At 47.2% G+C, this 27,209-nt stretch overlaps 1 protein-coding gene across 1 annotated transcript; it reads left to right on the top strand.

Moving 5' to 3' along the window:
- The first annotated feature begins 8,527 nt into the window (after nt 1–8,527).
- Nucleotides 8,528–25,985, top strand: LOC110205253 (ectonucleoside triphosphate diphosphohydrolase 8-like). The gene is given in 13 exon segments (XM_020981704.2): nt 8,528–8,857; nt 9,057–9,299; nt 9,801–9,871; nt 12,466–13,223; nt 13,226–13,293; nt 13,762–13,879; nt 14,100–14,250; nt 14,929–15,088; nt 15,272–15,505; nt 16,984–17,259; nt 18,497–18,620; nt 19,118–19,254; nt 22,260–25,985. Coding segments are annotated over 10 exon segments (1,599 nt in total). The 5' UTR covers nt 8,528–8,857; nt 9,057–9,299; nt 9,801–9,871; nt 12,466–13,072; the 3' UTR covers nt 22,440–25,985.
- The last annotated feature ends 1,224 nt before the right edge of the window (nt 25,986–27,209 follow it).

The following is a 27,209-nucleotide window of genomic DNA, read 5'->3' as shown; positions in this document are numbered from 1 at the left end:
CAGCTCCAAACTGTAACCTCTTCCATCACCTCTTTTCACCTAACCTTGAATTCATGACCTCCCGGCCCAACCTACATGCATAGTAGACACGCTACAGTCTATAGCAGAGAGACTGATCTGGTTTGTTTCTAGTTACAAGTGGACTCCTTCATAGCCCACCCCCTATCCCCTAGTGCAAGATTGCTGTATGAGGGGTAGGGATACCCCAGCCCTCCATCCCCATCTCTCTCTCTCTCTCTCTCTCTCTCTCTCTCTCTCTCTCTCCTCTCTCTCTCTCTCTCTCTCTCTCTCTCTCCTCTCTCTCTCTCTCTCTCTCTCTCTCTCTCTGTCTCCTCTCTCTCTCTCTCTCTCTCTCTCTCTCTCTCTCTCTCTCTCTCTCTCTCTCTCTCCTCTCTCTCTCTCTCTCTCTCTCTCTCTCTCTCTCTCTCTCTCTCTCTCTCTCTCTCTCTCTCTCCTCTCTCTCCTCTCTCTCTCTCCCTCTCTCTCTCTCTCTCTCTCTCCTCTCTCCTCTCTCCTCTCTCTCGTTTCCTGGTACTAGGGAGTGCATATGACTGTATAATACAACAAGCATTCATTAAGCACCTACTAGATGCTGAGTACTGTGCTTCTCTGGAGAGACATGTCCACATGTGAGGAGTGGGATAAGACACAGAGACAGATAACGAAAATACTTAGTATTACAGAAGTGCAATATAATGATAAAACTAAGCATTATGTGAACTCCAAGGGGAAAGGTCATCAAAGAGACAAGAGAAGGTTAGGAGGAGATGACATTTGAGTTCATATTTAAAGAATGAGTAGGGGCAGCTAGGTGGCACAGTGGATAGAGCACCCGCCATGGAGTCAGGAGGACACAAGTTCAAATCAGGCCTCACACACATATTACTTCCTAGCTGTGTGACTCTGAACAAGTCACTTAACCCCAATTGCCTTGCTAAAAAAAATAAAATAAAATAAAAAAAATAAAGAATGAGTAGAATTCCAACAGGTGTAGAAAGAAAAGGAAGGCATTTCAGGCTCAGAGAACAAACGGTCTGAGCTAAGGCATGGAGGTGTGATGGCTCAGCGTTGAGTAGACCAAAGGTGGAGAGGAATCCAATTTCTCTGAGGCACAGCATATAAGGAGGGCAATAATATGAAATAAGGCTGGAAAGGTAGAGTAGCACAAGACTGTGAATGGCCATGAATGTCAAGCAAAGGCATTTGAATTTGATAGGTTAATGATAGGGAGCCATTGAAAATAAAATTTGAGCTGAGGAGCAGCATTAACAGATCAATGCATAAGGAAGATTAATATGGTAGCAATGTTGTGAAGGATAAGCAAGGAGGCAGTGAGTGAAGGTAGCCATTGCAATAGTTAAGTGGATGCTACTGAGAGCCAATCCTAGGGTGGAGGCAATGGAAGTAGTGAAGAGGAAAGAGATGTGAGAGATGTTGTGATGACACTGACAGTAGTTAGCCATTGATCGGATATAAGCGGTAAGGGAGTCAAAGATTACCCAGAAGTTACAAACCTTGGGAGAACGGGTGAGCAGTGGTGCCGCAGAGAGTAATAGTAATGTTAAGATGAGGAACATATTTGAGAAAAAAAGTGAGATCGGTTTTGAATATGTTGAGTTTGAAGCTTTTGGAGGTGTGAGTCTAGAGCTCAAAAGAGAAAGGTAAGCGGTGGAAATTTTGATATTAGAGTCACCTGAATAGTAGTGGTTGGAGCCATAGAAGTGAATGAGATTGCTGAGGAAGATGATGTAGAAGTGAACAAGTCCATGTGCATCTGTGTGTATTTGTGCAGTCATGCTGCTAACTACATCTCAATTTCAAGCTCAGGCTTAAGAACTCTGGGAAGTGTGTTCTTTGATGCTCCTGGGGCATCTTTCTCCAATCCTGAAGCTGTTTTATCTCTTTTCCTTCCTGCCCCCAAATGAGACTCAGAGCAGTGAGTCCAAGAACCTTCTTCCAGGCCATTCTAGCTCTGAGGTGACTTGAAGGAATGCCCAGAAACCCCACAGACCTCTCTTGACAGTGACCCACCAGCTCTGAAAAGTGGGTAAAATCCCTTTATCCATGCCTCTGGAGAAGAGGACCAGATGAACCCATCCCAGGATTCATCTTTCTGGGGAGTCTTTGATCCTGCTTGTCCCTGGGAGATGAGGTGGGACAAGGCCATGGCATGTTGGCATGTTGGCACTCAACAGAGGAAGTGAAACTAGGGTCCAGGCAATCACGAGAGTCTTCATGTGTATGTGAGGGCCTGGATAAACCCAGGTCTTTTCTATGGCTGGGAAGGTCCTGGGGTCCATGTCATGGGTCAAGACTATGGTCAAGTGGGATGAGCCAGACACATACATTTTTTAAGCTGCTACAAGGTTCATAAAGTGCTTTTTCACACCAATCCTGTGAGATAATACAAGTATTATTATCCCAATTTAACAAATGGGGAAAGTGCATCCCTGTAAAATAGCATTACAAGTATTATTATCCTAATTTAACAGATGGGAAAACTGGGTCCCTGTGAGAAAGTACTACAAATATTATTATTCCAACTTAACAGATATGGAAACTGAGTCCCAGAGAGGGGAAATGACTAATAACTTATACTTGAACCTAGGTCTCCTTATTCTCAATCTAGTGCTCTTTTGGACACTTGAGAAGAAATGCTCCAAAAAAAAAAAAAAAAGGAAATGTTCCAAGAAGTAGGGACTAATATTGATGGTTGTGTCCCAAAGGCCTGGAGATGGAGAAAAGGAATAAAGAAACTAGAAGGCTGCCTGAAGGAGGTGAACTTGGATCTGCTTTTTGGGGAGGGGGAGGTGTGCACTCTGTCAGGAGGAAGGCCAATAAAACCTTGAATGCCAATCTGAGGAGCCACAAAAGCAGAGGAGATTAGGCCAAGAAGCAATCCCCAGATGTCATCTATCCCCTGCTGATAAACCATGTTCCTGCTGTGCTTCTCCAAGTCGTCACTCAAAGCACACCCCTTCCAGGCAGCCTTCTGGGATTAGCCCTACTGGTGGTGTTCCCTCCTTCCCGTCACTATAAAATAGCATAGGATTATAAGATTTAGTTCTTGCACAATTCTTAGAGATCATGAAACTGAGGCCCAGAGAGGGTGTGGCTTGTCTAAGATCACTTAGCAGAACTGGGAATTCATTCATGTCCTCTTGACTCCAAACCTAGGACTCTTAGGCATTACCCATCTGTTATGTCTGTTTTGATTTCCCAAACCACCCTGGGCATTTAAATTCCCTGTAAGGCAAATGCTTTGTCCTCATTTTCCCCACTGTGTCTAGAATAAGGGCTCTTGCTGCACCTCCTTGGTGTTAACATATGGATGGAAGGGACAGAAGAGAATGGAAGTGACCAGTGTCAGGAGATTCTTGGAGGAAAGGAGAAAATCCTGCTCTTGGTTTGGGGATCTCCCTCATCCTAGTCCAAAGAATGGCAGGGCCATTTCAGTTCCCCCAGGGGGAGAAGGTTCAAACTGGAGTCAGTGAGAATGTTTCATTTCCCTAGGATTTCAGGAGAGAGAGAAAAACCGGTGAAGGATGGAATAGGGAAGGGCATAGTAGGGTGGGACTTCAAGAATAGCTTAGCGCTTGGCTGGGCTGAAAAGGGCAGGTGTACAGCCTGAGCAAAGGATTACCACCAAGAATTGGCAGGGGTATGTTGCAGATGCTTTGAGGAGCCAAGTCTGGCAGGACCACATGGTGGGGAGTGGAGCAGGAAGAGCTTCAAATGCCAGGCTGAGAAATGATAATAGATGCCCTGAACAGGTTTGATTGCTTCTATGGGCAAAAGAGTGTGTGTGTGTGTGTGTGTGTGTGTGTGTGTGTGTGTGTGTGTGTGTGTGTGCACACGCGCCTGCACACCAAGCCCCTTAAACAGGAGATGACAACTACCATCAACCAGATGGATTCACTTTTACTCCCAAATGAGTTTATTACTGCCCCACCTCCCATCTCCTACCTAGCTCAGCAATTCAGACAGGTCTTATTTTGCACTTTCCTAGAACCTGCATGGTAAAGCAGATCATGCTTCTCTATTGGGAGAAATATTATCCTTGGAAGTGTGTTCCCTAGGACAATGGGGGTATCAAATAAAGCCTAGGTGTGATTAATGGTATTTTGTAAAAAGCAAAGAGCCAACAGCTACCAAGTTCTGTAATTGTGTCTAGCTGTGAATTGTCCTCCAATTCTCATAAAACAGGCATACAGCCTCATTGTCCTCGGTATACATTCCCCACCCACAAATAAAGCTCAACTAGGTCACAAAGGTGGCCTGAAAACTCTTCTGCTGCTCTAATAAACCTCAGCGAAATCTTTAATCATGTTTCCTGCTTCCTAAGAAGGGAGAAGAGCTTGGGGGAAGTGATGCACCCTGGTTCTGAAAGCTGCCCAGGGTTAGGCTGAAGCTTCTTTTTCTGCTCTAGAGAGATAAGAAGCCTATCTCAGCAAGGCCCTGTTGATCCAAGTTCAAAATTGGGATCCTTTCCTTTAGAGAGAGCTGTCACAGGACATTGCACAGTGAAGGAATGGAAAACAGCAGAATTGGCGTCTTCACTTTCTTTGCCCTCACCCCCACACTCCCTCCGTCCCTCACACCTGGGCTGGCTCCCTGGGTTGGGTACAAGCGTTTGCTGATAATGTTGAAGTAATGTTTTCTAATGGAGGAAGCTGATTTTGTAGCAAAATTATGGTTTAATGTGAAAAGCTCACATTTCCATAATACTTTTGGATTTGACTTGTGGGGCAGGTTATTGTGTGCGAGTGCGTGTATGAAGTTAGTCCTAATCTGATCCACCAAGCGGAGAGTTATCTTCAGTAAAAGAGAGGAAATGAAAACCTAGTTCCTGCCTTGAACGAGTTACATTCTGCTGGGAGAATGCAACATGTAAACAAAGTGTTACACATAGAGTAAGTGCAGGGAACAGAGAGTAATGCATAGTAAGTTTGAAAAGATAAACTGGATTTGTGGAGAGTTTTTAATACCAACAAGTCTGTAGTTTATAATAGAGGAAATTTCTAAGTTGAAGAAACTGTGAAAGAGATGAAGAGATTTGCTCAATCATATGGCTAATAAGTAGCAGGGCCAGGACACAAATGCAGGGCTCCTATCCCCAAAGCCAAGACTCTTTTCAGGACATCAAGCTGCTACAAAGGTGGATTTCACATTCGTGATCACAGATCAATCAGTATTTATTAAGCACCTACTAAGTGCCAGGCACTGTGCTAAGTGAGTGCTGAGCCCCAGAGAGGCCTCAGTTAAGTTCTGTTCTGGGTGGCTCCCTCCCACACAGTACCTCAGAAGGAAGCAGTGCAATTCTTACTCGGCCTCTGTTGAGGATGGAGGTGAGGTGTTGCCACCGGCTGAAGGGGGAAGGGCAGAAGTCAAGCTGGCCTTCCAGAAAAGGAGTGAGGGAAGAAGGCAGTGGGGTGAATTGGGGGTTTCTTGATGGGAGAAGGCTCCCAGGCATCGGTCCTCTGTTCCCACAGCAGCCCTGGACTTAATGTCTTTTTCTTATGCTTTGGTTAACATCTGAGCTAGAGTTGTCCCCCTACCCCCCACCTCTTGCTCTGAGAACCACCCGCTTCTTTTGTTGCCCAGTTATGTTTTCTTGGCAAAGATATTGGAGTGGTTTGCTATTTCCTCTCCAGCCCATTTTACAGATGAGGAAACTGAGGCAAACAGGGTTAAGTGACTTGCCCGGGATCACACAAGCAGTAAGTGCCTGAGGCCAGATTTAAAATCAGGAAGATAAAAGTCCTCTGTGACTCTAGGCCCAGCACTCTATCCATCGCTCAACCTAGCTGCCCTCACCCACTTCTACCCTGCTGAAAAAGTTCAACTGTTAAATTTGTGTGCCCTTTGACATTTCCTGCCCTTCTAGGGGTTAGTTAATATTCTCTTTACAAAGCCAGGGCTTTTAGAGTAGGGCTCTTAACCCAGAGTCCATGAACTTGTTTTTAAAATATTTTGATAACTGCATTTCAATAGAATTGGTTTCTACATATCTTAGTTTATGCATTTAAAAATGTTATTCTGAGAAGGGCTTCATGGACTTCTTCAGACTGGGAGGGATCCATGCCACTGAAAAGGTCATGAGCCCCTACTTTAAAGTTGGCCAAATTCCTTGCATACATTGTTTCATTTGCTGCTTGGGACTGCTCTTTTGAGGTAGGGACTCCAGGTACCTCTATTGCCCCCTCCCCCATAGATCAAGAAACTGAAGCTCAGAAAGGTCAGGTGACTTGAGATCACAGATTTGGAGCCAGAAGGGGCCTTAAAGGACCCGAAGTCCCACTCCCTCATTTTACAGATGAAGAACTGAGAGCCCAAGGATTAAAGTACTCACTCAGAGTTACACAGCTAGTGTCTGTCTCCCCATGATTACCCAGCTAGTACAGAAGTATCAGAGGCAGGATCTGAACCCAGGTTTTCCTAATTCCAAGTTTAGTACTCCTACCATTACTCCATATTCCTATTGAAAACCTTCCCTTTTTCCAAGCAGTTTAGATGCCACCTCCATGAAGACTTTTTAAAATTATGAACTTAAACATCATCAATAACAACTAGCATTTATTAAGCACCTGCTGTGTGCTGGGTACTGGGCTAAGCACCAAGAAAAGCAGCAGTCCCTCTGCTCTTAGAGAAGCCCAGTCTAATGGGGGAGGCAACATGCAAACCATTACATATAAGGAAATTATAAACAGGATAAATGATTAATAAATGGAAGGGACTAGCATTTAGGGAGACTGGAAAGGCTTCTTGCAGAAGATGGGATTTTAGAAGAGACCTGAAGGAAACCCAGAGGCAGAGAAGAGGAAGGAAAGATCATTCCAGGCCTGAGCATCCCAGGTCAGTGAAAATTCACTGAGTCACAAGAGGGATGGGAAGGAGTCCACAAACATCACAATGTACAAAGAACAAAAAAGATGTCACATTCGTGATCACAAATTGCTCCCTTTCAGAAATGAAGTTCATCAAAAACTTGTGGGAACAAATGTCTTAGATATTCACAGTGGGAAAGGTCTTTATGAGTTTTATTCCAGCCCCTCATTTTACAGAGGAGGCCTGAATCTCAAAGGCAAGAAGTGACTTGCATAGGATCACAAACAGCAAGTGAGTGGCAGATTCAGGCCTAGACTACCGCCTGACCCCTATGTCCCCTCACAAATCCTGGAACGGACAGAGTCCAAGCTGATATCAATGAAAGATTTGCTAGGATGAAATATGGTAGAGAAGGTAAATGTGGCTTAGGAGCTGGTCAGTACCCCAGGTCTGAATCCCAGCTGTCCCTGGCTAGCTGTATGACTTTTAGCAAATCACACCCCCATTTTGGGCCTCAGTTTCTCTATGAGCATTTTGCTTTTAGAAGGTGTATATTAAATTTACCAAATGAATAACAGAATTCCTCTGTTTGTGTCCTCTGTTGAACTTTGTTTCCTTTTCTTCTGTGATATTTTGCTTTCTTGTTTCCCTACATCTCTGTTAGGAGCCAACAATTACTGTCCCCTGCCCTCCTAGAAACCCTCGTAACAAATAAGTATAGGCAAGCAAAACACATCAACACATTATTCCTCTCTGAAAATATGCCTCTACACCTCTAGTCCAGAAAGCAAACTTCATCATCACTTTTCTGAAGTCCCGATGTGTGACTGCATCAATCAGAAGAGTTCCAATCCAAAGTCTGTGGTCTTTAAGACGCCTTTCCCAAACCGGCCTCTAGAAGTGACCTCTTCTTCATCTCCCCGCTCCCCCACCCCCACCTCCACCCGCCGTTTCTCATCGCTTACTGACCTCTCATGAGCTTACTGCATGTGCCCTCGAATCAGACTTACATGTATATATGAAATATCTCTATGATAGATTGTAAGATCCATTGATGTTTGGGGCAAGTTTTTTCATCTCTGTACCCCAGCCCTTAGCACGCAGCCTTTTCTGACAAACTCTGTGATTTCATTGGTGTAGGGAGCTCCCCCCACCCATGCAGAGCAGCACATTTTCTGCATCTTATGGTCTTAGAGAATTTTCTGGGCCACTAAGAGGTTAAGTGACTTGCTTAGCGTCTCGAACAGCCAGTACGTATCAGAGGTAGGCCTTCAATCAAGCTAGAGGTCTCCCTGACTCCGAGACCAGCACGAACAAGCTGCCTCTCCTGGGCTCTGAACTCTGGGATGGGTCTGAGGCTCTGGGCCCAAACTGTTCTGCAGCTTCGGAGGCTGTGGCCAGAGACAAAAAGCCACCGGAAACAATGGTTGCTTCTCTTATTTGCAGCGTAGGTTTCGTTGCTTTGATCATCTGTGGATCATCCCAGTGTGGTCCCCACCTGAGGTCGGCCCAGATGGGAGTAAAGGAGAGAAGAGCAGCCTCTTCTCTCCCCCTTTCTCGCTCCCTAATCCCACGCATGTTCAAGCAGGGGTAGTCAATTCAGCTTCACCTCCCCGTCTTCGCCCATCCGCGGGGGACTGGGGGTGGGGTAGAGGAAAGGAGGATGTGGGGGGGGGGGGCTAGCTCCTTCAACCAGGACCAGGCACGAGGGAGGAGTCAGGACACTTGCAGCTCCCCTCTCGCCCCTCCCCCCAGAAAACTTCTCCTGGTTCCGGGCCAAAGCAAATTGGAGAGTCCGGGCTGGGCAGGGGCCTTTGTTCCGTCCCTCTCAGTCCTTCTCTTACACCCGTAGGTGCTCATTTAACACTTAGCTTTGCACCCTTCTAATGCACTTATCTTGCGTTACTGTGCATTGTGGTTATTTGCGTCCAGTCTCTCTGCTAGACGGTGAGCTTCATGAAGCCGAGACCTTATCATATCTACATTTTATCTTATTTCCCCCAGCACTAGATCTCGAGCTTTGCGCACGGTAGGCACTTAATAAATATTTGTTGCATGAATGAAAATCGCTGTTACTAGATCTCGTAGGCTGGCTTAGGGGCCAGGCAGAAGACCTGGGGGTGGGGGTAGGGAGGAGGGGCAGGAAGGGCGGGCTCAGGCTCAGGAGGAGAAGGGAGAGGGGGCCCCTCGCTGGACCCGCCTATTGAAAATCGCCCAAACGCCTCCAGCACTCACCCAGGGACCTCCCGGACAGCGAGCAGCGCCCATCCAAGCCCAAACCCTACAGGTACCGTGACCTCTGACCCCTTCGACGGGTGACCCCGGGGCGACTGCTAGCGCTGAGGGAACTGGACTCTGAGGCTGTTGGAGTCCCCTCGTACCGCGTAACTTCGGTCTTTCCACTGTCGGCTTTGCTGGAGAGACTGACTTCCTGAGGGCTTCTGGAGCTGTCCTCAGTCTTCGTATCCCCGGTAGGGATACAGGGTCGACGGAGTAGGGTTACGATGAGAGGGTACACAGGCCAGCGTAAGGACCCTGCAACCCACTCTGGGCGACACCCAGGAATCCAGGTCCGGGAGACTTCTGCTCTGGTTCCGGCTTCTGGAGTCGTCAGGGCACGCGCCCGAGTCTGGAACTTAGCCGGTCACTGGAGCCAGAGCTTGGGTGCGGGAAGGGGAAAGGCAAGGAACTCTGGTTTCGAGAAGGGGGAGGCCAGGGAACTCGCCACTCGTGATCTGAGCCTTTGCATGGAAGTTTGTCATTTATCCCCCGCCCTGCGCCCCTTCTCCCAGGCACAGAGAAGGATAAAAACGGGGCCGGGGCCAGCATGTGGAGAATCCAGGATTTCAGGCTCCCAAATATCTCCACGTGCCCTCAGGCCCTTTCTTCCCCCTTCCACCTCCTTTTCTACTCCATTAGGAACCTGTCCTAACCTTCACCTCTTCTGCATAAAATTCCTACTGTCTTTACAGTTGCCCTATCCCCAAACTCAAAGGATCTGGATCCTAACCGCGGTAGAGCTGCTCATGGTTAGTGACCTCAGGTAAGCACTCTTTGAGCCGTTTGGGACCTATTTTCAAGAAGACAGCCATTCCTAGAGGAATGATTGAATTGGGGTGAGGAGGGAAGAGGAAGGGTTGCAGCTCTATGTCTGGGAATGAAGTCCCTGCCCCTTCGCCCCTTCAGTCCCTTTTATCCCTTTCCTCTGTAGAAGAAAACTAAATGGGAGAGGGAGAGAAACGAAGCCTAGAGGAGTCGCCTACCCCAGGTCCTCCCCTTCTGGCCCCCACTCATAAAATGTAGGAGCTAGAAGGAGAGGAAGAAGTCATCCAGTCTCACCCCCTGGTTTTTGTGAAAGGAGAAACTGAGGTCCAAAGGGGAGTAAATGCAAAACTAAGATTCATGTTTAACTCCTTTAATTACAAATCCAGCACTCTTGGATATACATACCATTAATGTAAACTTGGATAAAGGCACTGTGTTGTCTCCCAGTGAAATTAAAGAAATACACAGGAAACGTGAGAGTCAGTCACAGAGCCAGGACTGGAACCCAAGCGCACTGACTCCTAGCCTATGGCTTTTGATTCTATACCATCTACCTCCCTCAGGGCATGGTGTGAAGGGTGGGATGGTGGCTGATGGTCTCAGCAATGGGACCTGGGACAAGAGTGAGGAAGCGCCTCTGTCATGCACCCCCATAGGGAAGAAGTGTTGAGAGGCTGGGAGGTGGGGAAAGAGGATGGGGCAAACAGGAGAGGAGATTATGGAGGGGCTAAACTTGGAGAGGGGGAAGGAAGAGTCAGAAGGAGCTGAGCAGCACATGGGTAGGAGCTGTGTTGGGGAGAAGCCTGTAGCTCAGGAATATGTCCGTGGGTAGGAGCTCTGGGGGAGGGAGGGAAAAGATGAAGAATCCAAGGTGGTGTCCTGGGTACATAAAGAAAATCTTCCAGCCTCTCTTCTTCATCCAACCCTAGAGCAGTAGCCCTGCCCAGCCCCAGCCCCCCATAATTCTTCTCTTATTTGTTGCAGGCCTTGGGTGGAGGATCTTAGGCTTGTGCTTCCATATGGTCTCTGAGAGGTCTTTGGGGCAGTAGGGTGGAGGAATGCTTCTTATTGTTAGGGCAGAAGACTGTTAATTCTGTCTGCCCGGATGCTGAATGGAGGCTGGACAGGTTGTGGACCCCACCTGTGTCCCTGAGGCTCTGCTTCAGGATGTGGGAGAGGGGAGGATTCATAGCAGACACAAATAGAAACCCAGAGAACAAGTGTTGGGGAATGGGGAAGGGGATGATGAAATTAACTTCCCTTCAGACTGGGGGAGGGCTAAGAGATGGAAAGGGAAATAGGATGGTGGTCCATCTACTTCTAGGCCTAAATTGATTGAGAAGTTCCCAAAGTCATCTGTCTAATACTGTTCTCACAACTAGACACATGAGACTAAGTGAAACTAGGCTTCAGGTAAGATCAGGCAGTGTAGCCCTAAAGACTATTTGTGCTTGGCCTCCTGCAGTCTGATTAGAGTTACATTGGCCTGCATCAATGGTGGGTGCTAGTTGGCATTTAAGCCCTAGTGAAAACTCTGCATTGAAATGGAAGGAGGGTGGGACATGGCCAGTTCAGGGCACTGCTAGAGATTGAGAATTAGACAGCTTGGCATAGAGGGTATGCCCCTTTTCTGCCACATGTGGACTGCAGGGGTATTGCTGGCTGGGCTCCAATGGGGCATGCAGAAATGAGTGAGAGAAGTGTATTCTCCAGGCTTTTCAGATTCAAATATCCCCTTCAGATCCTGTCTGGGCCTTTAGGTCAAATTTAATGGTTAACTCCATCCATCACAGTAGAGGAACCAGGCCCAAACTTCCTTTTTATCTTTCATATATTTGAGCATGCTTCACAACATAGTCAATAGAAGGCTGACTTTGAAGCTAGGAAGACCTGGGATCCAGTCTGCCGTGGATGCTTCCTACCTTTGTATCCGTCCTTGTGTGAGCCATGACCTCTCACTGAGCTAGGCGACTGTCTAAATTATAAGTTGTAGAGAACGTGCCAACCACCTGGGAGTTCCCTGTACCAATGAAATCACCTGTCTGATCCCTTTTCTAGCTACATTATAGATAGGGTCTGGCTTCAGGGACTTGTAGTCCAAAGGCCACAGCCTGATTTCTCCTATTTTTGGCCAAGATTCTCAGGCTTGAGTCCTTAGCAATCATCCTATGTAAGGGGAAAAAAGCTGTACTCCTTGTACTGAGAGGGAACACTGGGTGCATTTCCTTTAATGATTACTTCTTTTCTAGCTCAAAAAGAAACTTCCCATAAGAAAATAAAATGTTTTTTACTGAGGTCATTGGGAAGAACTAACCATGCCACCCATGGAGCTGGGAATGGAGTCCTCCTCCCTGCCCCCCAACCCTCCATCCATCTTCTCAACTTTCCTCCCCCTCCCAAAGCTCTAGGCGTAGGACTATGGTTTTAGCCAAGGAGTGGCTTATGGACAGGATGGGTGGTGTGGGAGAGTTCCTCCCCTGGGCTCTGGCCTGCGACATTGGGTTGAGTGTCTCATGCCATACCCTAACTCTCACCAAGAAGCCTCAGAAAGAGGCAGGAAGTTGAATATGCTTCACCTCTGGTTTTTTCCAGTTCTGTCGACTAAGACCAAGGCCAGGCCCCCCTCCCTGAGCTCTGGCATTCTTCCCCTCTCTGCCCAGGTAGGATCATACCCAGCAAAGGCTTCTGGGCACAAATAGGTATTTAATAAATGCTTGTTGAATTGAATTGAATTGCTGTTGAATTTGTTTGTGGAATGGGAGTCATTCTCCCAGAACTCCTGCACCCTGGGCCCACCATAGATGCTGACAGTGATTATGTCTGTGAGTTGAATAGAGTGAGATGAAAGGCCCAGGTAGGCAGATTTCTTTGCTTTGTGTGACGCTACAACTGTCAGGCAGCCTATACCCAGACCAGAGATTATCATTTAGGGTAAAGCCTTCTCCCCTGACTTTGGGAATACCTGTGTTATATGTGATGTAAATGTTTGTCATATCGCATCCTGTGCTAATAACTTCGGGGCAGGGGGCAGTGCTGGTTATGGGAAGGAGCAATCAGGCCTTGGGGCATCCCTGAGACAAAGGCCTCCCTCATTCACCTGCAACGTTTGCCTGGTATAGAGGTGAGGAAGACGCTGAGGCTACAAGATGAGATATTTCTGGAGTGGGAGCTAAAGAAGGAAGAATTGGTCACTGAGAAGATGAGGGTCTGTATAGAATGGTTCAGGCTGGGGATTCCAGGCTGGGGGAGAGTCTGGGCTCACTGGCTCCTCCCTACAGCTCCAGAATCTGCAGCTGCTGAACCAATGGGGCTGGATATGAAGGGCTGGGTGCTCCCCATTACACTGGTCCTGACTGCACAGCTATTACTCTGGTGCTGACCCTCCTGGCCACTAACACCACCCTTCCCCCAGGAACCAAGGTGATTGCATCCGATAGCCCTTAGCATATCCTCCTTTCCCCAAGACTCCTAAACCCCTCCCTTTCTACCCCTTAACCACTCAAATTTAACATCAAAAATCTCCTTCCTTGAACCCCTAAACTTCTCCCCTTTCTCTTCACTACCTAAATTTCCTCTGAGACCAAAATTTCCCTTCCTGAGCCCCTAAACTCTATATTCTGATGTCCTTCTTCCCTGCCTCCCGTTTCCCAATCTTCCTGCATCAGCAAGCCCCTTTCTCCCTAACCTTCAGCTCCACCAGCCTCCTCACTTTTCCTGAGCCCCTCAAATCTCACTTTCCCTAAACCCCAATCTTTCTGCATTGCCGCTCCCCAAATTTTCCCTTCTTAACCCTCCCTCCTTATTACTCTCCCATATCTCTGACCCTCATCCTCAAACTTTGCATTGGGACCTTCCCAAACCCTCTCTCCTCTCCGACTCATCCCTCAGTTCGGTCTCGTGTTTGATGCTGGCTCCTCGCACACATCCCTCTTCGTGTACCAGTGGCCTGGGGACAAAGAGAATGACACAGGCGTGGTCAGCCAGACTATGGCTTGTGATGTGCAGGGTCTGTGCGAGGGCGGGAGAGGCAGTGTGTATTTGGGACCCCATTGCGCCCAGCCCTACCTTCTCTGCTCTCCCCATCGTCTTCCACCTCACTCTGCCCCAGGGTATCCTTCCGCGTCCCCCAGCCTCTCTCTTCCTTCGTTGCCCCTGCTCCCACTCACTCCCCACCCCACTTGAACTGGCTCACACCTGCCCCGGCGCCCACATAACTCCACCTGCAGGCGATGGCATCTCCAGCTATGCTCGCAACCCTGAAGCTGCGGGAATGTCCCTGCGGCCATGTTTAGATAAAGCAGTGAAGCTAATCCCAGCCGCACAACTGGCTCAGACACCCGTGTACTTGGGCGCGACAGCGGGAATGAGAATCCTCAGGTACTATCTCCTTCCAGGGCTGTCTATCTACTCCCCAGTACCCCTAACCGCATCCTTCCTGCACTCCCTCGTAAACCTACCCCTTAGGCAGAAAGAGGGAACGGGCTTGAGAATCTTGGTAGTCCAGTGGAAAGAGTGCTGACTCTGGAGGTAGAGGAGGACCACGTTCAAATTCTGCCACTAAAACTATATGGATTACCTTGGACAGGTCACCTAATCTTCCTAGGCCTCAGTTTCCTCATATGTCAAATGAGAGGGTTGGAATAGATAGCCTCTTAGGTCCCTTCCAACTCTCCTATCTCCTCCCTGGAATCCCAATTACTAGGACCTCCCATTGGGCCACTTCTACCACCACCACCCCAACCTATGCTAATCCTACTTTTCTGCTTCCCCAGACTCACATCTCAACTCTGCTACTTCTTTGAGTGGCATTAGATAAATAGGTGAACTGAACCGAAGGATCTCTGAGAACCCTTCCCGATACCTCCTGTCCTGAGAATTCCCATCCTTACTACTCTGAGCCTAGGGCCCAAGACAGATATTTTCTCTACCACATAACCCATCTCTCCCTCTCTCCATGGTAACCTTTTTTCTCCTTTTACCTTTCTGGCCCCATACCTGACAGATCCTGAGTATTAGCAGGAGTATTAGGGGACTAACTTTTGAACTTTCTTTTAGTCTGCAGGACCCAAAAGCTGCTGATGGGGTCCTGGGTGAGGTGGGCAAGACCATCCAGGAGTACCCCATGGACTTCCGAGGGGCTTGGATCATCTCTGGTGCTGAGGAGGGAGCCTATGGTTGGATCACCATCAATTACCTCTTAGATACATTCACCAAGGTTATTCCCAACCCTTGAGTCTCTCTGAAGGTCCTGCTCCCCCTGCCTGTCATCCTGGCCCTGGCTTTTCTTGTGTTCCATCTAATAACACCCTCTACCCCCCCCTCCCTTTGGAGATACTGGCTTCCCAAAACCCCATACCCTCTCATAGGGCTTGTTCTAACATTGCCTCTGTATGGACAGTATTCAGTCAAGAATGGAGGCTGGATCCGCCCTCCAGCAACCAAGGTGCTTGGGGCCCTGGACCTGGGAGGAGCTTCAACCCAGATCAGCTTCCTCCCCAGCGGATCCATTGCAGACCCAAGCACTGCCTCCCATTTCCATCTGTATGGCTTCAGCTACACCATCTATACACATAGCTACCTGTGCTATGGGCAGGCCCAGGCGCAGAAGCAGGTGATCCTGAAGTTGAGCCAGGTGAGCCCCCTAGGGGATTTGGGGCATGGAGTAGAAGGGGTTGATGGGGCACAGGGTGGGGCACTGGCGGCAGAGGAACATAATGGGGGTCACTATAGATACACACATAACGGGGGGGGCAGGGGATACAGGCAGGGGCATCGTAGGATTTATTAACAGGGGGTGGGGAGAACGTTTTTCAGGCTGGTGACCTGGTGACAAGAAAGGTCCTAAGACAAATTTTGCAAAGCTCTGATCTTTCTTCTATCTCCCCCCAACCCCAAATCCCTGAAGTACCAAAGGAGGGCCCTTCTTGATAATCCTGGGCAACACTGCCCTGCTTCAGGGAGATCAATTCGACATCAACAAATATTTATAATGACTCTTCTGGGTTCTTACACAAGAACAATGTAGAATACAGTCCCTGCCCTTGGGCATCTCACATTTCTAGGGAAGACAGAGGAAGAGCCCACCCAGACTGAAGAATACAACATATCCCCACTCTAGGGGAAAACTGGGGCAGCTAGGTGGCACCATAGAGCATAGAGTGCTGAGCCTGGAGTCAGGAAGACTTATCTTCCTGAGTTCAACCCTGGCCCCAGACACTCACTAGCTTTGTGATCCTGGGCAAGTCACTTAACCCTATTTGCCTCAGTTTCCTCATCTGTAAAATGATCTGGAGAAGGAAATGACAAACCACTTCAATGTCTTTGCCAAGAAAACCCCAAATGGGGTTGCGAAGAGTCACACACAACTGAACGATAAGGGCAAGACAGAAAAGGAGCAGATCCAGGCTTGACTCTTGGGGACCTGAAAGTCTCAGGGAAACAGTGGGGTGTAACAGATTTAGAATCAGAGGATCGCAATTCAGAACGTACTACTGCTCTTACTAGCTGTGTGACTTTTCTAGGCCTCAGTTCCTTTATTCATGAAGTCGGGGGGTCAGATTTGTTGGTCTCTAAGGCCCCTTCGAGCCCTAAATTATTATTCTATGAGATAGACAAAAGTATATCTAGGCCCTTCACTTGGGTATCTGAGAGTCTGGGGTAGGGAGAGGCGGGGAACATAATACCTACAGGAAGAAACCAGTGAACAACATGGGTCAGAATGTTGGGCTCGGATGCAGGTAGAGGGGTCATTTTGAGTTGGAGGTGAGAGGTGGGCAAGTTTCCTGGAGGAAGTGAGGATTTAGCTGGACTTTGAAGAGTAGGGCCAAAGTAAAAACAGAAATAGGGCCTAGAAACAAATGGGGATGTGAGATTCTGGTTAAGCGTCAGTGGAAGAAGCCTACTGAGGAAGGTTGGAGCCAGGACGTGGCATTCAGCCACTGAGGAGCCATCAGTGATCATGCCTATGAAGTGTGTGCTCTTAAGGATGGAGTTTGCTTCCTTTAAAGAGATGGAGAGAGATGAGGGGACTGAGCTGAAATCTTTGGGTACTCCCCTGCCCAGCCTGAGGCCTGGTAGGGCTACACTCTTATTATTCACCATGTCCTCAAGGAGTCCCAGGCTACCCCTGGCCAGGTCGAGCATCCCTGTTACCACAAGGGCTTTAAGAATAAAGTGATGGCACAGTCTATCTATGACAGCCCCTGCACAGCCTACCTGCAGCCACATGGTTTCAACCTGAACCAAGAGATGACACTGGTGGGCACGGGCAATGTCACCAAGTACCAGCAAGCCATCAGAGCCATCTTCAATTTTACTGCCTGTGGCCCCCATCGTCCCTGCGCCTTCAATGGCACCTACCAGCCTGACACGAGTGGCCAGTTCTTTGTAAGCCCGGGTCCTTGGGGGGCTGGGGGTGGTGAGCTGGGGGCAGTGGAAGGATGTTGGCTGGGTGGGATCTCAGGATAACCAACCAAGGCTGCCGTTCCTGTGTTACCTCTCAGGCTGGGGCAGTTCATCAGACATTTATGGCGCATCTGCCCTGTGCAGAGTCATGTACTACATAATGGGGGAAAGAGAAAGTTTTAGGCACAGTTCCTGCTTCTGTGGAGCTTGCAGACCCTGGGAGGGAGACAAGCCATGCACATAAATGACAGTAACATACCAAGAAGCCGCGTGGTGCAACGAATGGAATGCTGGCTTGGAGACCTAGGTTCCAATCCTCCCTCAGGCGCACAACTGAAGTGTGATCCTGAGCACATCAACTGACTTTCCAAACCTTAGCCTCCTCTTTGGTAAAATTAGAACAGTATTTCTACCAAGAGGCAGCATAGTATAATGAACAGAGAGCTGCCTAGGAGTCTGAAAGACGTGGGTTCAAGTCTTTCCTTTGTTACATACTGGCCCGGTGACCCTGGATAAGTCATGACCTCTAGATGCCTCAGGTGGAGGTGGTGCTAACCTGCACTGTTAGAGGAACTTTCCTCACTGGGAGTATCAATGAAATTGCAGGTTCAGTCCAAATTTTTTTTTCCAATACCCATCACCTGTGGGAGGAAAACACACTATAAAGTACTACACAAATGTATTGTTGTTAATATTATAAGGTAACATAATTATTTTATTATATTATTGTTGATATTATATGATAAATGCATAAGAATGTTACAAAGCAAAGAACTACATGAGGTCAGTCAGTCAGTCAACAAACATTTATTCCTTAGTTGCTGTGTGCCAGGTACTGTGCTAAGCACTTTCAGTGATTGGGTAGGAAGGTAAGCAGGTGAAAGAGATGCTGGTGGCAGAGAGAGGACATACCAGGTAGTGGGGACAGTATGAATCCTTGCTCACAAAGGCAGGACGACATAGGCCACGCTGAAGGCTGGAGATGTCAATGGAGGGTAGGAGCATGAGAAAGAGAGCATTTGAGAGAAGGCTGTAAAGGTTGGGCATTGAGGGCCTTGATTGCCGAGACAGGAATTTGAATTTGGCTCAGTGGGCAATAGGGAGCCACTAATGTTATATCAGGAGAATCCCCAAGGAGAGTAGGGATATATCATAGGGCTGCCCCTGCTGGCTCTTTCCATCTGGGCAGTTTCTGACCTCCTCTGATTTTGTCCCATAGGCTTTCTCTGCCTTCTTCTATACCTTCAACTTCCTCAACATCACCTCAGGCCAGTCTCTATTTAAGGTCATGGATACCATTGAGCAGTACTGTGGCTGGAGTTGGACAAATGTGAGCTCAAGGAGTGAATGAGGGTGGGATCCAGGTTCCATGGGGCTTCACAGGGAATCCTGCCGATTTGTGTGTGTGGAGGGGGGCTTCAGGGTGAGTACTGAGGCCAGGTGTGATGCTGAACCACAGTGGTCAGAGGCCACAATTCAGGTCAGGCTCAGATATCTGGGGAGTTCTTGTTAGCTATTAGATGAATTAAAGTCCCTCATTCCTGGGGAAGGTGGAGTGGGCTCTAATCATGGACAGTCTTGAATGCCCAGATTTGAAATCTGAACAGTCCTTAGGCAGGGCAGAGCCATTAGCATCAGGGCACCCAATTTGTATGTCAGTCTGTATTCTTTCTATCAGCCAAGAATTGGCTTTGCTCTATTTAACATTCTCCATTTAAAATGGAGAATCAGGCATCGAGGGCAGAGCTGGGCAGAGCAGGGGAAGATGAGGCCAGTCTAAGCCTTGGGCTTGCTTGTTGCTGGAAGGGAGAGGCAAAAAGCCCTGTCCATTCATTTTAAGTGACTGAAAGTTACCCCAAACACAACTTGTACTGGCTTCGAGATTACTGTGCTAATGCCAACTATATCCTTGTACTCCTCCTGGAAGGCTACAAGTTCTCTGACAAGAGCTGGACCTCCATCAGGTTCCAACAGAAAGTGAGTGTGGCTTTCTGGGATGAGGGAGGTGGGGAGAGACAGTGGTAAGCATGATCTCCCACAATATGGGGCAGGGACGGGCTGGAACCCTGAGCTCTCTTCTGTTCTCTGACTGGACTCTTTTAAATTCCTTACCCAGGGGAGCAAACAGGGAGATAACAACATGTTTGATGAAATGCACTTTCTTTTTTTCACAGAAGGATTGGTTTGAACCCTGACCTTAATCCTCTCGCCTACTCACCAAAAGCCACATTAGACTATTTACGTTTTCTTCTAATAGTTGGACTTCTGTGCGATCTGAAAACAATCGGTCAGGCAATAGACGTTTGTTAAGCTCCCACTATGTGCCAGCACTGTGCTAAGCATTGAGAGTGCAAAAAGCAAAAGATGTCCCTCATCTCAAGGAGTTCACTGTCTGAAAGGGTAGACAACTTGTGAACAGCTACGTACAAACAAGCTACGTACATTATCCGGTTTGTATGTCCAATTAATCTATTGGAAAAAATCAACAGAGGGAAGGCACTAGCATTAATGGGGATTGGGAAAGACTTCCAGTAGAGGGTGAGATTTTGGCTGAGAATTTAAGGAAGCCAGGAGGCAGCTTTGAAGAGAGAGAGCATTCCAGACATGGGGGACAGACAGCCAGTGAAAATGCCCAGATTCAGGAAACTGCCAGTCTTGTTTGAAAAACAGCAAGAAGGAGGCAGCTAGGTGGCACAGTGGATTGGCCCTGGAGTCAGGAGGACCCGAGTCCAAATCCAGCCTCAGACACTTGACACTTCCTAGCTGTGTGGCCCTGGGCAAGTCACTTAACCCTGACTGCTTCACCAAAAAGCAAAAAAAAAAAAAATAGAGGGGAGAGAGAAAGAAACAGCAAGAAGGTCATTGTCATGGGGATGGAGAGTACATCGGAGACATAGAGTATAAGGTGTAAGAAGGCTGGACAAGTGAGGGAGAGCAGGTTAGGAAGGGCTTTGAATGTTAAACAAAGGATTTTATATTTGCTGCCGAAAGCATCTGGAGCCACCAGGGTTGATGGAGTAGGGCATTTTAGAAAGATCCCTTTGACAGCTGAGCAGAGGATGACCTGAGGTTGGGAAAGGCTTGTGGTAAGGCAGACTAATCAGCAGGCTATTGCAATAGGCCATTCCTGAGATTATGAGGCCTTGTACCAAGGTGGTGGCAGAGAAAGAAAAGGGTATGTAAGTGAGAGATGTTACTAAGGTAAATCAGCAGGCCTTGGCAACAGATTGGCTAGTGGGGAGGGAGAGAGAGTAAAAAGTCAAGGATGACACATAGGTTGGGTGACAGGGAGAATGCCCGTATCCTCAGTGGTAATAGGGAAGTTAGGAAGAAGGGAGAGTTTTGGGGGAAAGACAATGAGTTCAGTTTTGGACACATTGAGTTTATATGTCTATGGGAAAATGTCCAATGGGCAGTTAGAGATACAAGTCTAGCGAACAGCATCGAGGTGATAAGCAAATCTGAGAATGAGCAGCATGAAGAAGACCATTGATTCCATAAGAACTGCGGTTTTGTGATGAGTTATTTTTGGGCTGAGAGTATGGAAAATTCACCTAGTACCACTGCCCCTCCTTCATTTCTTCCCCTTCTGGCCCCTTCCTGGCCATATCTAGTTGACTGGCATTGGTCTAAGACAAAGGAATGTTAAGCAGGAAGCTGGGGCCAGAGGAAGCCCAGGCTTTGTGAGGCAATAGGAGGGAAACCCACACATTCTTCCTGAAGAGAAGGGCCTTCAGGAGGAGTCTAGGGAATCCCATGTGAATGAAAAGGGCTCTGGTGTCTGAAATCAAACCCTGCGAAATCTTCTTGTCTCCCCTTGCCTTCCCTATCTTCTCCTCCCAGGTCTCTGGCTGTCCCTTCATGACCTCAACTAAAATGTGCAAACAACCCTTTACTTTGGGCTTAGCAGAGACAAAGTCAAAGTTTTGCATAAGGATTTTTTACTAGGAGGCCAAGACCACCACAAAAAAACAAGAAACATAGGAACAGCTGTCAAGTGGGAGGGCATGGGCCTCTGATCCTCAGAGATGGAGAAGGGAAGTGAGACTTTCTGGTTAACAGGGAGGAGCCAAGGATTCCCTGAGTCCAGAAGTTGTATATTTAGATCTGGAAGGTACCACTGTCCTCATCTGATGAGGAAATGAAAGCTCACATATGAGATGTGACTTGTCCACAGAGGTCATAAATCACAGAATCAGGATTTGAGCCAAAGTACTTTAATTCCAAATCCCAGAGCTTTCTTTAAGTGAGAGAATGCCTCTTTAATTCAGCCTAGTTTAGACAGGGGGATGGACCAGATGATTTCTGGGAGTCTTTAGAATTTTGAAGTGCCTCCAATTTGGCTCATTTCCTAAGTGTTCTCCCTCAAGATGTACCCCCATTCTGTAGTGAAAAGGATGTTGGATTTGGAGTCATAGAACCTGGATTTGAGGCCTGGGTCTTCCTCTAGCTAACTGTTATGATCTTGAACTAGTCATCATTTGACCTCTCTGAGCCTCATTTTCCTCATCTGTAAAATGGGGCTAGCCATACTTGTACAACCAACCTCATCAGGTTATTGAAGGGAACAGAGAAATAAGTTTTATAAAGTACTATATCAATGTGGGGCATCTAGGTGGTGCAGTGCATAGAGTGCTGGGCCAGCAGTTAGGAAGACTCATATTTGTAAGTTCAAATCCGATCTCAAACTCTTGGTAGCTTTGTGATCCTGGGCAAGTTACTTAACCCTGTTTGCCTCAGTTCCTTATCTGTTTTTTAAAAAATGATCTGGAGAAGGAAATGGCAAACCACTCCAAGTCTCTGCCAAGCCTTGGCCCCAGAGTTAAGTGGCAATGAGAATTCTCTTAGTGTTAATATCATACCTCTGAACCCTACAAAGGTTTTAGGGCTCAGGATGACAGAAGCATGTGTTTGCCTTCTCTGATAGCATAGGGCTTCTTAGGCACAGCCTCTGCTCTAACTCCTCTCTGTCCCTTGGCCAGGCTTCAGGGGCAGACATCGGCTGGACCCTTGGATACACGCTGAACCTAACCAACATCATTCCGGTTGAGGCACCAGAGTGTGTTCGTACCCAGAAGGAGGGACCCTGGGTTGCCTCCATCATCTTCCTTGTACTTACTCTGGTTACAGCCCTGGTCCTGCTGCTGGCATACTTCCTCTGAGGGGATTCTTCTTGTTTTGGAGGAAGGCCCACCCCCAGGCCCTTGCCCTGTCCCTCTCTTTCTGCCTCTGGCTCAAGGAAGGGTCATTTTCAGCCCCTGACCCTGGAGGCCAAGGTGGCTGTTGGATATGGGCAAGGAAGTGACCCATGACTGCTCCATGTTTCTTATCACCCTACTCCCCATGTGTCTCATACCCTCTGTATCTCACATGCCCCGAGTCTTTCTCTGTCCTTTTGTGTACCATATTCTACCCCACACGTTGTTCTCTAGTCACCTCATTTTTCCCATCATTGTCAATCTGCTTCATTCCCAAAGATCCCCTCCACCATCCTCCCCTTCTATTTATTAGGAGGAGAAAGGTTAGGGGCTCTAATGTAATCATGAGCTGGCTTCCTCTGGGGCAGACAGGGAACTTCAGGCGGTATATACATGTGCAAACACATGCATGGACCCAATGGCAATGATTTAAATACCTCCACCCTTATGCACACTGAGGGCTCAGCACCCCTGTTTGGAAATCTTAATTAAAGTCAGGCTTGTTCCAGTCTGTACATCTGACTTTGTGTAAGCAGGGGTTTTGTGGGGAGGAGGAGGGGAGAATCAGAGCCCTGATTCAGGGAACCAACTACTTGGCTGAAGGTTCCAAAACTGCAACCGGGGCCTTACACTCCCCCCCTACACACACACATCCAAGAGTGCTTTCAGTCATGTGCGAGGGTCACAGGAGTTCCCAGGATGATGGGAATACTCTTCTGTGTAGTATTCCCCTCCCAGCATACACATCTTAAACTACATGTGACCAGGTCAGGGCACTGGCCCTGAGAATAAGGCAGAAGATGAAGGATCGGCATAGAGTAAAATGGGAAATATTCCAGTTGAGGAGACCAAAGCTATGGGGAGGGAAAATGAGGAATTGCCACTTCCCACTGGGGCCTTTGGGACTCAGTGGTGTCTGAAACCCTTCTCAGGTCCCTGGGGCCTTAACCTCTTGTTTTCGCTTTTTCCTCTCCCCCTCCCAGTCTTCCTGTTTTATTACTGGCATATACTTGGGAGAGGGAGTGTCAGGTTGGAGTGAAGTAGGGGTAATCTCTGATGATTCACATTGTTCAGAGACTCCAAGTCAGACCTATTCCCTAGGAGTGGCCAGGACAAGGGGGAGAGGGGGAGTAAAGCATTGTTCAGGCATGGGTAGTTCCAAGGGGTGAGGAGGGGTTCAGGGCTGGAAGCTGTGCTTGAGTAGCACAGCCCCAGAAAGCATGGCACAAACAAGTGGCCTGGATTCATTTGTCCTCTCCTAAAAATATTTGTGTTCTGACTAGGGTGGTAGATCTTGGTGGGCTCCCTTGTCCCAAAGATGTCATCTGTTTAGAGAATGTGGCAGAGAGGAGGCAGAGGATGACTTGGCCCTTTGGAGGGCAACCACAGTGGTCTTTATGAATGGCTGAATATATTGATCAGGGATTCTTAACCTTTTTTTATGTCGTAGACCCCCTTTGGCTGTCTGGTAAAGCCTGTGGACCCCTTCTCAGAAAAATGTTTGTTTTTTGGCTTTTTGGCGAGGCAATCGGGGTTAAGTGACTTGCCCAGGGTCACACAGCTAGCAAGTGTTAAGTGTCTAAGGCTAGATTTGAACTCAGGTCCTCCTAACTCCAAGGCCAGAGCTCTATTCACTGCACCACTTAGCTGCCCCAGAAAAATGTTTTTAAATACATGAAATGAAGTACATAGGATTACAAAGGATACCAATTATATTAAAGATGTGAATTTTTCCCATCCAATTTCATCTACCCACTGAAATCGATCCATGGACCTAGAGTTAAGAACCACACATAAATGATTCTTAGAAGTCTGAATCCAGGCTTTTCCACTTACTGACTGTGTGACTTTAGCCAAATTACTTAACCTCTCTGGACCACAGTTTTCTTTTTAGTAAAACATGAGGTTTAGAGTAGATCTCTAAGGGTCCTCTCATCTCATAAATCCTATGATACTTTCAACACCAGCTGTGAGAGCTATCCTCTCTCCACCAGGGCTATCTTCCATCCTTAATCTTCGAGATTTATACCATTGCTCCCCACCAAAACTCAAGCTGGTGGGTTCTGTTTCTGCTCTTGGGAAATCAAAGCTGTTTTCTCAAGGCCTTTTCAGGCCACATTGAGCCCTGATCTTCCTCCCTGCCCCCTACTTAATCTTCTTCTATCTACCCTCTGAACCTTAGGAGCCACTCATTCCCAAAACACTTGGGTCTCTTATTGCTGGGGTCCAACTAGGGAGAGTTCTTAGTGTAATAAAGATTAAGTTCCCTGTGCACCAGATAGGGAATGGACATACGTTTATTTATTTTTTCAAGTAACTAGTACCTCATGAAAATTGGACAGTGCTCAATGAGAGTTGGGAAACTTGTCATGTGCCCACTTGACTGTTAGGAGGAGATAGAACTGGTCTCCAGTGAAAAGTATCCTGGACAATGCTACCCTCTTGTGGCCTCAGGTATGCATGACAGTTAAGGAAAGGGGGAAAACTAGAGAGGCAGAAATTAGGCAGTGAAAGAAGAGGTGGAAAGCATTAAGCCCTGAGAAGAGAAAGGAAACAGGTAGGCGTCCTTAGGTGTAACCTGAAGGTGAGGCCTGGGATAAATCAGAGAAAATGCGAGTTGGGAACAAAGAATTCTCTATCACAACATGGGGGAAGTCAGGCATGGTCTGATGCTGACTCTAGGTTTTGGGAGAATATGTTAAAAAGACTTTAGAAAAGGGCATAGGTCATAGGACCATCAATTTAGAACTGGAAAGGACCTTAAAGTTTATCTGGTCACAGAATCACAGACTTTTGAGTTGGAAGGGACCTCAGCAGCCAGATCATATCCAAATTATTTAGCACAGTGCCTGGCATATTGTAAGTGCTTGATAAATGTTTTTTGATTGATTGATAATCTAAACCATATCCAAAAGGAATCCCTACTTCAACATCCTAATCTCTACTTGGAAATCTCAAATTAGGAGGACCCTACTGTCTCTTTCAGGACACCTTTCCAATTCCGGATGATTGTAATTGTTAGAACTTTCTTTTGATGTCTTTTCTGACATCAAATTTAAATTTCCGTCTTTCTAATTTCCATCCATTACTTCTGATTCTACCCCCTGGGACCGATCAGAGCAAGTCTGACATTTATCTCTTCTCCATGACAGCCCTTCAAATATTTGAACACTGCTATCACGTCCCTAACATCTGCTCTTCTCCAGGCCAAGTACCCCCCTTTCCTTTACCTGATCTTCATGACATGGACAGAAGACCATTCATCATCCTGGCTGCTTGGTGCATAGCTGGGCAGCTAGGTGACATGGAGAATAGAGTACTGGACTTGGAATCTGGAAGACCTGAGTTCCGATCCTGCTCAGACACTTACTAGCCATGATCCCTGGGCAAGTCACTTAACATCAGTTTCCTCATCTATAAAATTGGGATAATAATGGCACTTAGCTCCCATGGTTGTAGTGAGGATCAAATGAGATAATATATGTATAAAAGCATTTTACAAACCTTAAAGTGCTAGATAGATGTTACTTATTATTTTTTTGATAACCCTTCTATTCACATTCTCCTATATATCAATGTCCTTGCTAAACTATCACACCCAGAACTTAATACAGTATTTCAGATGTGGTTTGATTCAGGCAGAATATAGGGAGACTATTACTCCTCTATTACTGGAAGCTATGAAACCCATGATCACACTAACTTTTTTTAGCTGATGCCTAAAAATACTGACTCATAACAAGTTTGCGGTTCACCCCAAACCCTTTCCAGGCAAAGTGCTGTCTGATCACGTCTCTCTCATACTTTGTTTGTGAGACTGATTTTTTGAACCTAAATGTAAGATTTTATACGTTCCCCTATTGAATTTCATCTTAGATTCAGCTCATTTTCTAGTCTGTCAAGGTTTTTTTTTTGTATGAGCTTTTTTTTTTTTGGCTAGGCACTGGGGTTAAGTGACTTGCCCAGGGTCACACAGCTAGTAAGTGTCAAGTGTCTGAGGCTGGATTTGAACTCAGGTCTTCCTGACTCCAGGGCTGGTGCTCTATCCACTGCGCCATCTAGCTGCCCCTGTTTTGTTTTGTTTTTAATAGTGGTTTTGTTACCCAATTTGTCACCTGTCCTTTATGTAATCTTCAAATTTGCTGAGCATACCATCCACGCCTTTTATCCAAGTCTTGAATAAAAGTGTCCAGGGCTATGCACAGTAGGCATCCCTTGGGCACTCCCCTGGAAGCTCCAGTACCAAGTCAACAACAAGCCATTAACAACCATTCTTTATGCCCAGTCATTTAGCTATTTCTGAATTTATCTAATTGTATTACGCAGGGCCATCACTAGTTGTCTTGACTCTTATCTTGCCACTGGACTCCAGTGACTCTGGAGGACAGAGTGAAGCTGATAACTTTGCGCAGCTCTGCCTCATTTAAATCCAATTCACTTGCAAGTCAAGACATCATCCTTATGATGTCATTGGTCCTCTTTAAGAATGAAGGATGATGGGGCAGCTAGGTGACGCAGTGGATAGAGCTCTGGCTTTGGAGTCAGGAGGACCTGAGTTCAAATCTGGTCTCAGACCAGACACTTGACACTTACTAGCTGTGTGACCCTAGGCAAGTCACTTAACCCCAACTGCCTCACAGAAAAAAAAAAAAAGAGGGAAGGATGAACACCAATGACAACTACATTATCCAGTGGCCATCTTGCCATCTTTTCCACAAGAATGGCATAGGTTAC

The sequence above is a fragment of the Phascolarctos cinereus genome, unplaced genomic scaffold (assembly GCF_003287225.1).
Source record: "Phascolarctos cinereus isolate Bilbo 61053 unplaced genomic scaffold, phaCin_HiC Scaffold_2;HRSCAF=192, whole genome shotgun sequence".
In the NCBI taxonomy this organism is placed as follows: Eukaryota; Metazoa; Chordata; class Mammalia; order Diprotodontia; family Phascolarctidae; genus Phascolarctos; species Phascolarctos cinereus.
The sequence above is the reverse complement of the archived record's forward strand: the minus strand, read 5'-3'. Positions and strand labels throughout refer to the sequence as shown.